This window comes from Crassostrea angulata, chromosome 7, assembly GCF_025612915.1.
Source record: "Crassostrea angulata isolate pt1a10 chromosome 7, ASM2561291v2, whole genome shotgun sequence".
NCBI lineage: Eukaryota > Metazoa > Mollusca > Bivalvia > Ostreida > Ostreidae > Magallana > Magallana angulata.
In genome coordinates this window covers 44,022,115-44,036,821 of record NC_069117.1, presented here as the reverse complement: position 1 = coordinate 44,036,821, position 14,707 = coordinate 44,022,115, and the positions used below count along the sequence as shown (strand labels likewise).

Sequence of the window (14,707 nt, the reverse complement as noted above, 5' to 3'; positions counted from 1 at the left end):
CAATAAAAGATCACGGTACTGATAAAGTTATCATGAAAAAAGCGTGAACTTAAAAAATATAAAGAGATACTTGTAGTCACACAATGTGATTTGAAGTAAAAAAGGGATCTATTACTCTTTGAGATAACGAATTGTTCCAATATCATATCCTTCAGGTATAAACTTGGCAATTTCTAAGACAGGCTGCATGGACATTTCTAAGCCAATCCCTGAATCAATTCAATCACTCTGTTATTAAAAGCTGGTACCTAATTATTTCTATCATTAAGATTTTTTCACTTTGAATTTACTAAAAGCTTTGTTATTGATAAAACAAGAATACAAAATGTACCCCTAATGACTTGATTCCCTCTATCTTTCCCATTACTTGAGATGCCACTTGGAAGTCATTTGAGGTGACTGGTACCTAGCAATTTCTCGAGTACCACTACTTCTTCTATCCCTTGTCAGCTGATCAGCCTGCCCTGAAGGGTCACAATCTATACGGCAAGCACCAACCTGAGGTGTTTGCATGTCTAGCCCTTAAACACATGCTCCGGGTTTCAATAAACACCAAATGTTTGTAGTCTATTTTAAGAATTAACATATATAACTTCTCATTGTTATGGTACACACTAGAATATTTTCTATTCTTACCTGTGTCTCAAGGTAATGTTATCCTAAACTTGTGAGTTACAAGACACTTTGATCAGATATATTATCCAAAAGGAAATCTCACTTAGTCTCACTATAGAGAAAAACAATATTGGGTTTCTTTGTTTCTGTATTCTCTAGAAACAAAGTTATTTCCGGCAGTCAGAGTTTACTGCGAAATGTACCTTTAATCTATGACAAACGAATCATCACTGATGTATATTAGCTACCTATGTGTACGCTAAGTTATTAGGAAATAAAACGCCAGGAAAAGAAGGCGGGGCTTGACTGAATTTGATGACAAGGCACACTGTCGATTTGATTCGGCACAGACAGGTGTGATTTCTTTGCTATTTTCACCTGTGGGTACAAGTCAGGAGTGGAGACTACAGTCAAGTATTTTTATTTAAAGGCAGGCAGTGTTTGGTGAAGTGAATCTTGTGTGTTAAACCTGCCTCCGAGATAACCAGGTGTCTGCAAAGTCCCTTAATCCAGAATCAGCATTATATAGAGATGAACTTAGGATTCAATTAAAAAATGTAGATATAAGAGATGTTTTGACAAGAGCAGACTTAATGCTTCATCCATTTTTAGTATCTATTGAACCCAATTATTGCATGGCTTTGTTCATTTGATCCAGACTGTGCATTTTGTAAGCTGATGATGATGAAAAAACTTGATTAGCAATCCATCAGTGTATACTGAAACCAAACATTATGAGCTTTAAAGCCTTTGATGGAGCACTGACTAAACGTTGGGAGAGCAAAAAAATCCAGTGTCCTTTCAAAAATAAAATCTAAAAAGAGATCTACTAAAATACAGCTGTTAGCAGAATCATATTAATTTGATATTTTAAAAAAACGAACATCAAACTTAATAGCATGTCATATCAGTAATCTTGCATTTGACCTTGACTGTATCAGGTGTTGGATTAATTTAATCCGCCTACATAGCACACCTCTGAACTGATGGATGAAGTGCTACAGAGTAGAACAATGGTGTCGATATTCAATATTAAAAGCTTAGCCATACTTAATAGAGACATATGGTTCCTTTCCCAGAAGAGTCCTTACCCAAACACGGACCATATCATAATTTTAAAGCAATTCGTTGTTTAAAGTCCCATAAGAGAAATGAATTTACATTCATACTGAGATGCAATGTCTATAAGTGAAGCTACTTTTAATTTGTTCATCATTTGAGAAGTCCAATTCACTGAACAGTGAAGAATCATTATTGTGCCAGTGATATATTAGTACATCAATGGTTTTCAAGGTTTAATCATCAAATACTTCTGAATGTCACTTCTTATATACCAAGAGCTTGGGTATAAGAAATATAGTAGCTTGGTTTGTTACTAAAGGAGCTTGAACAAAAAAAATTCCCAAATGCTTGTACCTATATAGCTCAAGCTTCAAATTAACATGCGCATGTCACCATGGCTCAGTTTGCGAGATGTACCAATCCATTTCCAGAATTGTCCTCTGGATATACCTACAAAAGGACTGAAATCTTTTTTTTCTTAAATCCATACAGCATTCTAGTATCCAGTTGACAGTGTAGCCATAACTCAAAGTCTGTAAATTTGACTTTTTTTTCTTAATAACAGCAAATTATATGAAAAACCTAAATTTTTACTGTCCTTATATAGACTATAAGCAATCTTGTTTGTTTGTCTTCAATGTTCACAAACAATTTGTCCTATCTGAATCAACAAAATACTTTCAAAATAAGCGTGACATTGTCAATACATTTAGCATTGAAAATGTACACAGAAGCCATAGGATATCTCATTAAAGCTTGATCCGTACGTTTGAACATTTATACCTCCTGCTGTTTCAGAAAATTCCTTACATAGGGCACCCTCTTGATAAATTATAGCTCTTGTCTGCCATATATATTGAATAACAAGGTTTGTGATACAAAACATTAATTTGATTGCTACTTTAAACTCTTTGGATGGTAAATATGTAGCCTCAAATTAAAGCACTCTTTTGAGTTGTATGACCCATACTATTGGTCCAGTGAGCTTTTTGAAAAGACTTAATCATGTTTCATAAACTTTATCATAAATTGATTATTATCAATTTGAAATGCGAGTCAAAATTGAATTGCTATCTTTGTTCACAGTTTATCTGTCTATTAATGGAAGAATTTCGTATAGAAATATTTTATTGCAATGCATTCAAACTGAGCATGAATTCTGGAGTGTGTGGTTCAATCATCGAACAAACGTGGAACTCTGAAAGGTCAAGGTTAAAACAACATCATCATATTTTGATGAACACATGACTACAGAGTAACCATATTCCTATTATGGGTACATGATATACCGTAAAATAGGTCTGAAAGGCTTCCAACTTGAAATCAAAGAAGAAATTCATACACCTGTTCAAAGGACTGCCATCATTAACTATTGATTCGGTAATATCCTACTATTATATGCTTACTTTTGATATCAGAATCAGCAAAAAATAAAGATTTTAAAAAAGGGTATACATGTACATGTATTATAAACTTACTCATCCAGGGAACAGAAAACATCATCTGAAAGTTCTTGTATGCCTGAATCTTCATCTTCCTCTATATTTGAGCAAGTTTCTGTCCTAGTCACAGACTCACACTTATTTTGTCTTGAGGATGTTAGTCCCATCATTCAAGCCAGTTTACACATTGCAGTATACAAGTACTGGATGTTTGGTAAAGATTCCTGTGATGGGGTCTCCATTGTTGTTACAAGTACATGCATTGTCACCAAACGAACACTGAACATGGTTGACACTGCCTGTCTGGCAGGAGAAGAATACCGGGCAGGTAATGAGTGAGAAAATGGCCAGTGTTCCAGACATTGGCTCTCAATGCCCCTCATGCTAATCTACACCCTAGCTTGAGTGTTGTTTATAGGTAAAATCGTCATTAGCAGAACTCCAAAACAATGTGCACCGCGTCACCTGCCAATGGAAGGAATTGTGAGCGAGTGACACTCGCATCTACAGGCTGGAATATCAGGTCGATCTCAGGAGGTCTAAGTATAAGTTACATCGTTCCGGAGGAGACTCTACAGTATTTGTGATCTCTTGTCATCGCTCACAGGTTTTCTGACAGATTATTACTATAATGAAGACTCGTACTCCCTAATAAATATAAATGCATACCATTTCTCTCATCCAACATTGTGATGAGCAGAGATAGAAGCCTAATTCTCTGGCACAAATACCGAGGGTATGATTAACCAAAATTTTGGAATACTTTCTTAGACATATGTCCTATGCATGCAAAAACTGGATGTTTTCTTAAATGATTATACTAAATCACCAAATTAGCCAATAAATAGCAAGCCCAAGTACAATACCAATATAAAGACTGCAGGAACAAATTAAGTTCTTTTCTTTCATTTCTTCAGTGCAGGTACATGTATAGTTGCAGGTGCACAGAAATACTTCGATTTAGACCATTCAGAATCATTTGTGTAAAAAAAAAATTTGTTGAACAAAGAAGGAAACATAAAAACCACCTGAAAGTAATTAAGAGACTTAATTAGGCTTTGATGCTGGTATAAGTGACTGAGACCAACGCTTGTGGTTTAAACAAGCTATGATAGAGGTCCTAGATCTTTAACAACATTGGGATACTGTGGTAGCCCTCAATAATGGGGTCAGCCATGCAATGGAGGATATATCTACCCGATCGTGTCATCTGCTCCGAGATCAAAAACACTCAAGTTACCACTGTAATCCTGCAAGGTCATGCATGTTAGCCAACTCTGGGGGAGTTGTGTCAAATGGTGTTCTAAACAGCCAGAGCCAGAAATTACCTGTAAACCCAAGTTTTGACTTGGGATATACATGTAGTGATGAAGCAAAAATATATTTGTATTGTTAACCATTATTAAAAGGTTAGCATGTTTAAGCAGTAAATGTCCAAAGTACACAAATTTAGACTTTAAGAACTGATTCTTTATCCACAAAGAATAGTTTTGTTTTGTGTTTCAAGTGCTTTGAAATGTTTCGGTTTGGAAATTATTTTCATTACACTGTGGAAACAACAAAAGAAGAAATCTCGGTCCTGTTCTAAATCTGTTTCATTATGTAGAAATTCCTAAAGCCGGCTTTTTACATCTGACTGCACATGACAGGAACCAGATTAAATCTTTTTGTCATTTTTTCATCCATAAAAATATTTGACTAATATAATAACAAGTATTTATGGGTAAATTAGACTTCAAGGTTAAAAGGCTAGCAGTAATGAAAAATGAATATTTTATGGTCAGAACTTTAAGGCGACGAGTTTCGATAGGTGTGCATGGCACGGGTACGATCTTGATTTATGAGGCCCTAGGCGCCAAATGGGCACAAATGCCATCTACTTTACACCAATTACTGATACACGAAACATATTCACAATATTGGTGGAAGTGTCCTTTCAAAAAGCTTCAATTATAAATCTAATTTACACCAAATATTCAATATATGAAAGGAGGAAAAAAGGCCAAGCACGTGGCCATGACATATGGTTCTATCTTAATAAACCTTTAATCTCTGCGAGAATAATAGTGACTTTTACACACGACATAAGTGAGTAATTTAGAATTAAAAGAGAATTCTACCAACCAGTAAATATTGTTAAAATTGCTTAATTTACATAATTTCATTTGCGTGTTAATTTTCAACTCATAAGTACATAAAAATTTGTTGACAATTTCACAATTCTAACCAGCAATTTGCATTAAGTAATAAATACTTGCTAATACTGTAACAAAAAGTTGAAAGAGTTATGTATTTTTAAACAAAAAAGTCACCGCAATTGAAGAAATTAAAATTATTTGTGTGTTTAAAAAATTTTAACGTACTGAAAACTCTCCACCCTTCGTTGCCTGGGCATCACTTTCTCCGCCGATGACCTATGGTTTTCTGCCATGTTGTTTTCATCCTGATCACCTGACCTTCGCCTTTCTCTCTCCTGCCCCTCTCGAGATCTGTGGAGGAACGAGGAAGACCTCAAAATCTTGACACCGGACTCAAGTTTGGAGGTTCCCCTGTTTAGAAAGAAAAAGAATTTAAATTTTTAATGGCGTTGTTTGAGAGACGTCAAGATATCTTAAGAAGCACTTTGAACTTGGTGAAATGAGGGAAAGATAAAAATATGTTACTTCGTACAAACAATTTCAACTACATCATTAAGGCAGGTGGACTGATTTCAAGAAGACATCAAGGTACTCGAAGAGTTCAGTGATTATACACGACAGAAAGATATTGATAGTCTATGAACAAATTCATGCACAATAGCCGTAGATCTTATTACAAAGTGTATTGATAAACTTTTGTCAAACCATGATGAAAGACTTTCTATAGAATTGAAAATCATTCTGTTTATATATCAGCGCATGTCTGCTGCTAAAAAGTCTAATTGTGGTTAGACAAGATGGGACCATTATGATAGAGAAACTTCTATTGGAAGACCAACTTTGGATTCCACAAAACCACACAATGGATGAACCATAGCAATTTATATTTGTTTATCGAGGAGCCCAGCTCTTTGGTACAATCAGAATGTTGACTCTTGACACAATGACAACTGCATAGCATTAAACTTGAGGGTTTCACTGTCTTCTCAGTAGGAAAAACCACCCATAGTAAACTGGTTATCGGTTGATATCAATGCAACCACTTTACATTCAAAACATATGGTCTACAAAAGCTGACAAATAATGCTAGCATACATTACAATGGCATAAGTAAAGAAGCAACATATCACTCTCTACCTACCGGTAAATGAAATCAACTTTAAAAGAAATAACATACCACAGGCCTGCAATAAAATCTATAGTTCATTGAATATTCTATATATTCAACCCTAAACTGGATTACACAATGATATATACAAATGTACCTGCCCATCAAATTTTCAAAAATATAAAATCAAAAGTATGCAATAATTTACACAGAATAAAATTTTGGCTAAGTAATATTTCTCTGTGAGTATCTGCATTTACAAACTTTCTCTGATAAGCTAACACTTGATTCTTTGTGGTCCAGTTACTTTCTGTATAAAAGGGCTCAAGGAGCATGCCAAGAACCCTCTTATATAATTGAATACCATCATGACAGTGCACTTCAAAAAATCTCACGGACCTAAAAATTCCTTACACAAACTTGCTTGGAGCAATTAAAAAACTTTTTCCAATCATTAAACAGTAATTTCACCTGATCATTTTCATATAATCCACATAGTTCAAACTAGATTGCCTCTTCATTTTTTAGAGCAAATCGCTGGCAAACAATTTGCAAAGTTCTCCGTTTTTTGACATTCGTTGACAGCCTCTAGATTTCTGAAGTACATGTAGTGCAATTTCAATGTCTGCTGCCTAAGTCACATATTTGGTAAGTTTTAATTCCAAATAAACCAAGCCAGCAGTGTTAATATTCCAGGTGACACTATCTGTCCACGACTTTGGCAAAATCCTTAAAAAATGTGATGTTATCAGCTTTTGTTTTAAAAAGCCTATTCAATCTTCCACAAGCAGAAAATAGCTCTGCTTTTTGCCTTACCAGGAGACTATATATAACTTCTTTCACTCTTTCACTGTCCAAACTTCCCCATTTTTTTCTAGGTTTGTAACAAATATTTGTTGTCCTAGTTTTTGTAACATATATGTATCAATTACAAGAGGCTGTGGCAATAAAGTCACACAAACAGTGTCATTTAAATTGAAGACTTCTGAAATGTCCTTTTATCCTTACACTAAATGTACCATTAAACTTGTTTTCCTCTTTACCTTCCAATTGGTCAGTAGATGTATGTATCAAACTGGAGTAATTTTATAGGGTTTGGACCCCCATTCACTGTTGTGCTACTGGATTTAGTTTAGAGTCTCTCTGTATGTTTTGTTATTTGTGACCAGAAAGATGACAAAGCTGAAAGTGATAACAAACATGCCCCTCCCCCTCATGTTTTACTATATTTCAGCAGACACACTGGCTGTCATCGCATAAAATAGAACCATTTTAACAAGAGCTTGGACTTTGGGTAGTTGTGTAAAACAGCGGTGTGATGTACTCACTGCTGCTAGACCTGTCTATTTCATTGCTAGCCACTCAGCCATGTCTCTTTGAATTCAACAAGATTTGTCTGGCTTATGAGCTAAGACTACGCAATCGATGCATATTTCACTTGAAACCGAGTCATTTATAACTTGTTTTGACTCAAGAAATAGAAGGCTTCGTCCAACCAAAAGTCCAAGGTCTTCTTAAAATGATTCTACTTGGTCTTTCATTTTTTTTTTTTTTTTTTTTTTTTTTGGGGGGGGGGGGGGGGGGGATTGCTCAGGCTAAAACTGCAAAAAGGCTTGGATTCTTTTTCTTTGAATTGCTTGGTTCAAAAGGAGTTTTAATCATTTAATTTGATCTCCCTTATAAAAAAGAATTAATGTAAAAATGTATCAACTAGGTTTTTTTTCTTTCTTTGAATTGCTTAAATTTTATTGGTTTCAAGGGGTGTCAATAAAAGAGGGGGTTTTTTTTAAGCTAAAAACTGTATCAACTTTTCATGGTTTGGCGTCCTTGCACTCAAGCTGCTCCCTTGTTTATAAGAAGGAGGAAAGCAGACCAAGGACAGGGTACGTACAATCTCATTGCAGAGATGGAAATTCTCTCTAAGGACAGGTGAACTATAGCTTTTGCAAGAACACATAGAGAATAGCAAAGGGAAATGATCTCGACAGCTAGCTAGGGAATATTTGTAACAAGATTGGTGACCAGCCTTGTTGTTACTTAGGAGTTAAATGTGTCCTAAAAAGTTAGCAAACATACAAAAGAAAGATAACAGGCAAATATTGATCAGCCAAGTTTATTCCTCTCAGGTTAAAGTAAATCAGAGAGTTCTATAAACAATTGATTACAAGTACTGAAGTTTGAGGTTCAATTCAAGACGAAAATCTAGTACAGTTAAATGAATATAAAACAAAACACATTAAATGAATGAGGAGATCAGCACATAAATTGTATAACATTTAATCACAATTTTTACGTACTACTCACTATGAAAGGTCTTATAGTGACTAAATCGCCCCTTCTCCCTCCTCCCCCCCCCCCCCCCCCCCCCCCCCTTTAAAAACCATGACCTTTCCTCATTTCCATATTTTTTAATTATCTCCAGAACGAAAGTGATGATATAAACAAGTGACTATGTACGTGTATAGTAATTAGTATGCAGCATAACAGTGTTTCAGTACATGTATTAGCAGAATTTGACTTTTAGAAATGCGGTACCTCATTAATCCACAAAGTTTTCATATGAATCATTTGGATTGCTAATTGTCTCAATACTAAAATGAAACCAATTTTTGAATGAGCTAATCCCAAAAGTATTTGAATGAATAATAAAAAATTGTGCTAGAAGTCTCAAATTTATTTTTTTGCTATCACTGCAATGCAGACAGCTGTTAAGGTCATTTAAAGTAATTTTGTTGAAAAAACACCTTCAAGAGAATTGCTCATCAGTATAAATTAAAATTAAGCTGTAAAAACTTTCTAGGTAAAAACAGCTAGCTAATGACACATAACAAAAAAAAAAACAGTAGTTCATTATCATATGACCACACGCTGAATATTTAGTATATATACCATTCATAATGATTTAAATAAACATTTAAACATCTTTTTAATTCATTATAAAACTATATGCTCTTACACATGATTGTGTAAGGAATTCTGAACTTTTACAAATGCTGACACTTACTTTAATATATAGTGTCCTGAATAAGATCAAGCAGCAATTACAATATCCTTTATGGCTTTATCTCAGAAATCAATTATTAAAGACAGGATTTTTTAAAACTTGTTTCTTAAGCCAATTAGCCACAAAGTAAATTGGTAAATTTTGGCCGTTTTGTACAGTTGTGGCTGAACAGTTTAAACTACTATAAAATGGAGAAATCTTCAACGGTTTGATAAAAACCTTAGTTAATATTTACTGCACCTGCAATCAATGTTTTAAGCAAACATTTCTAAGCATCATCCATGAAAATGTAATTAAAAATCTTGGCCCTTGAACTGAAAGCAGTAGGTTATATAATTGTAATGAAATTCAAAGCTTTTGTACATAATCGTTTCAGATATGATTCAATAAGCTATTAAATATCAAATGTATGCATTCTTGAACATGAATTTATTAAACCACAATCTAAAACCTTCTACATTCAGTATCATATAAAATATTTGACCAGGTGCTGTTTTCATATCATCAAAAAGTTTAAAACTTTGATTTCTTAGATCTTTGTATTGGTCTTTTATACACTGGTGAATGCACCAGCAAGAATTTAACACACACAGCAATTAAAGGATACATTAATTTCAAATCGAAGTAGTAAAAAAACCTAATATACATCTCGTATATATACAATTATAATATGGATAAGTCAAAAAAAAATTTTTTTTACCTCATGCAAATGATTCTAAATACTTAGCTTGCAATTCTTGCAACAAAGAAATTGCAATGTTAAGCAAGATTCTTAAAGAGCACCTGAAAATATGAACACATTAAGCAATGCCAGGTCAAACCACTTCATGATGGGGTAAATGGCCTGACATAATTTTACAGGATAACCAAATATTGATAGGAAATTCAATATCAAACTCCATTCTAATACCCTTAACCTTTTAACATGTCTCAAATATCTAATGTTAAAAGATTGGAAATAGTACTAAGGAAAACATCGCTGTTCTTCTTTTAAAGTTTCGCTGAACAAATATTTGCTCATTATAGAAGAAATTTGTTGTGATGTCAAGTACCGATTATAGCTCCCGATCATTTGATTACTTTGCAGTAATCTAATTGGGTATGACCACCCGACCTTCCCCCAACCCCCCCACCCTTTTTATCAATTTGTTAAAGAAAGGGCCCTAAAGGACTAAACCTTTCCTCAAGATAAAGAAAACATTTCTGCTAAGTCCTGCATTATGTTTAGATTAATCCTAAATTTTATTGCACATCGACTTACCTTAAAAATTCTGGTCTGAACATGCAAGTATAATTTATCTACCAGACCTTTTAATTGAATGTCGGCAGTCACGGTGCACAGTTGTTGCACCTTTTGGGGTCAATCCAGATTAAAAGACACCATTATTAACAAACCTGAATGTACATTGGAATTTAACAGAGATACCTATCTACCGGTAATCAACAAGCAACCAGGAGAGAGAGAGAGAAAAAAATATAAACAAGAAAGAAGGAAAATAGATTAAAGATACCCAACTGTTTGTTAATTAATTCCAATCACAATGAAGATTGGTAAAGCATCAAACCCAACAGCTGACTTCTGTACAGATAGGGATAAGCGCAGTAAATGTATCAGATTCAATGTGTTTGGAACACCTGAAGTATTCAGTTAAAAAAAAATTTTTTTTACCAGACTTTGTTTTCAACAAATGGAGCAGACTCAAACATAACTGTTCATTACAAAACATGTTACGCAACTCTTCGGTATAACGTACAAATAAATACTTAAAGGACATAGCGACTGAACTATTTTGAATCAAACTTCAGAGGAACTAAAGCACAAATCAATGCATTAGAATTCAAACATTTCACTAAGTATCTACCTTATAGACTAGCTGACACACTTCACAATATGCATATGTCTTTTCTCAGAATTTCAATCTCAGTAAGAATTGCACAAACCTCCTCCGCTAAACACTTCAAATCTATGATGAGAAACTGTTCAGTATTATTTCAAAATTATGCTCTTGCTTTATAAAATTTAAAGTTCAGATACATTACTTGTTTAAAAAAAACCAAATATCTAAATGAGCTACTCAAGGTATTAGAATCTTCCTACATGAGATTGTAGGATATGCCATTAATTGACCCAAAGCCTGCAAGAGATGAATTGTGTTCTGGTCAACTTTGATGATTGTGAACCCTGCAAACAGGTGAAAGAAGACTTTCATCACTGCCATCATAGTTTTCCAGTGGTTAAAAATTTGTCTCCATTAAATGTACAAGTTACCACATCACGCATGTTACCATGAATCACGCTGAAAAGCAAGTGGTGTTCATGGCAGTTTATATAGTCTCCTGATGCATATTTCTCTTGCCCTCGACCAAGAACGTTTAAATCTTTATTGGATGGACAAACATTAGAGATGGCAATTAATCTGATTGGTATGTAATGACAGCCATGTCAAGCCCATGTACGTAGAAACGCGGTGTCCTTGTTTTAAAGAATCGTAACATTTCCTGCCTACATCAGGTCTCCCATACAAAATGTGCATTTTTCGACAACACCAGTGCATGCTATGCTTGACGCACTTAGTCATGGCTCTGACAACAGGACAAGGCATTGGAATTTCTTTGCTACTTGTCCGCTTTTATTTTTTAAGCTACTCAGTTCAGGCCGGCAATATAACAGTGAAACTGTTTGCATTGAAGTCTGCAGAGCTAATAAAAAATCACTTGATTCTGAATGCACCTCAACAGTACTGCAAGGTTTACATTAATTGGCACATTAAATATGCGGAGAAATTCATTCTATGCCGCATTTATTGCCTATAATGATGCAAATATTGATCTAAGGAATGAATTTCAGCTCTTGTTTACCAGCAATACTCAATTTTTTTTCCACCCTTGCTACCATTTATACATGTACAATGTTTGAATTCCAAAGTTATGTAATTTTCACCCCTCTTTTAAGATTTTTTTTTTTTCTAATTCACATGCATGCACATCTGAATTCTAGCCGAGATCCTAGCTGTCAGGCCCAAATCAAAAACATGCAGTCAAAAGAAGTATCATCATACAAGTTATAGATCAAAAAACAGTAAAAAAAAAAAAATGCATTACTGGTTCTATGGTTCGGCTGAATTATGAGGTGTGCAGTGCATAATACATGTCGATTATGAAGATGATATTGATTCAAATAAGCTCTTAAAAAGGGGTGGAGTTTTCTAAACGTACCAGTGGCTTAAGGTATAAAAGGTTTCTAGTACATATATTGACTAAATTTGATAACAAACATTTGTACTCTGTAAATTATTCAGCTTAAACTATAATCATAAAAGAATGCACTTGCACCTATATTTGTAATACGTTAAAAAACATACCAAAGGAAAACTTCATAAGTAAGCAAAAGTGCAGAATTTTTTAGACTTCAAAACTTATTTAATTTAGCAGTGGTATAGGCACTATTCTTAATTAGTTTTCTGTAGCTCATTACAAATCACTAGGTCTTATTAGCATGAATTAATATTCTGTTTGAAAGTTAATACAATAAACATGTATGTAAAGTAAAACTTCTTTTGTACAAACAAGGATAATCAATTAAAATATTTTTTTTTTTAATTGATATAGTTAATTTTTGGCAGTGTCTGGAAATATTCTCAATATTTCCATAAAAATTATGAATTTATGACAGTACAACTCTGATATAAAGAATTTGTTGATATAGTGAATAATCTTTTTAAAGAATATACCATAAAACTATTTTTTAAGACCAATTTTTTTAAAGTTTTGTAAATTTAAAATAAGTTGAAGTTGACAAATATCATTGTACTATATATAAAGATAAATTTACAGTAGAAAATGCCTACAACCGTGAGTAGTTTCACTGAATTCCAGCATATAGACATCTGATGTAAGGCTAAGGCAATTAACTAATTACATGCATGTTTCAAACATGACTTTAAAAATTCCTACCTGTGGAATCATTGAAACAATGGCTTTTCAAATAAAGAAGACAATTATGGTAATAATTGTTTCAATACTTCTTTTGATAAAAAACAACGAGACCATGACATTTCATCATGTATAAAAATAGGAAAGAAAAAAATTTTGCTTAAGGCAGAATTATACCATTCAAATATTGCTTGTAAAGCATTAATGCCTTACTTTTTTTTTTTAAATTCATACCAACTGATACAAATCAACAAATGATCGACTTTACCTTAAATGAGAGAGCTGCAAATGGTGAATGATTGACAGATTTAAATTTTCTTTCTTTATTTGATTTGTTCTGCAATGTACACCATGAGAGATTGATTTGAAGCTGCCACCTACCATGTCAGCCATGAGTAAAAGAAAGAAGCAAGATAAAATTAGCAGATAGTTCGATTTAATTAGGGTAAACATATCCCATGGTACACAGACCAAAGCAGATGTACTTTTAGACATTGTACAAATCCTTCAATTCAGAAACCAGAGGTGGCAATACCTGATCAGATCAGGATATGTCTGTCAAGTAATTGGTTGGTTTCTTTTTTCTCAAAAACTTTTTTTATCCTTACTCAATAGATGTCACGGAAAACTAATATTTGGGCAGACACTAGCTTACATCGCGAGAAGCAGTCAACCGTGACAAGGAATGCTCTGAATTACACCTGGTTTTGCAACCCCCCACTTACCTTTGGTGGCTAATGCCTTGATGTGTTAACTTGTATGCAATGAAATGGGCCCCTCCCCTCCACCACCACCTAAGAAGGAAGCTAAACTGGACTTAAGTGATGTCTGACAATGGCTGAATAAAGCCTGCCAACATCTGTTCCTTCATTGATCTCCTTGATGCACCAGCTTTAAACTTTCCTAAGGAAACATCTTCAAAGGTCTCAGGGAAAGGACAAAAGTTCAACACTTGTATTGCAAGGTCAGGACAAGCATTCTACAGCTAGGACTCTAATATTCCTACTGTACCATTAACAGTTTGAACTTTCGGGTCTCTTTGTTTTTAGGATTTCATATCACTAGTAGCTGTCCATGCATTTTCAAAACACTTTTCTATAAACTAGCTTTTCTATCAATATACCATGTGTTGCCATAGCATTACTGAGTTGGGAGAACACTTAAAATACATGTACATGCAAAAGATCATGGGTTCAAATCCAGGCCAGGCCTATCCATCAAGGTATTGAATAACCATGGCAACTGAATTTGATAAGAGGTGAATATTCTGGCAGGGCTATATGCTACACTTATATACATTGTAGATCAAATACATTTGCAGTATATACAGTGTATTACTTCAAACCTGGGCTTGATGGGATAACAATTAATCTCCATCCCCATTATACACAATTGTTTCTTTGTT

At 34.1% G+C, this 14,707-nt stretch overlaps 1 protein-coding gene across 7 annotated transcripts in view; it reads right to left on the bottom strand.

Annotated features, from left to right (window-relative positions):
* The window catches only part of LOC128191706 (protein Shroom3-like), a 56,275-nt gene that overhangs the window by 30,106 nt on the left and 11,462 nt on the right, over window positions 1-14,707 (bottom strand). For 5 of the 7 annotated variants that reach the window (XM_052863913.1, XM_052863912.1, XM_052863917.1 and 2 more), the window contains one exon: window positions 5,483-5,668. In XM_052863913.1, coding sequence (XP_052719873.1) covers window positions 5,483-5,668 — 186 coding nt within the window. Of the gene's footprint in view, window positions 1-3,155; window positions 3,393-5,482; window positions 5,669-6,836; window positions 6,993-14,707 lie in introns of those variants that run through there. The other 2 variants (XM_052863915.1, XM_052863918.1) reach the window with 2 other exon arrangements.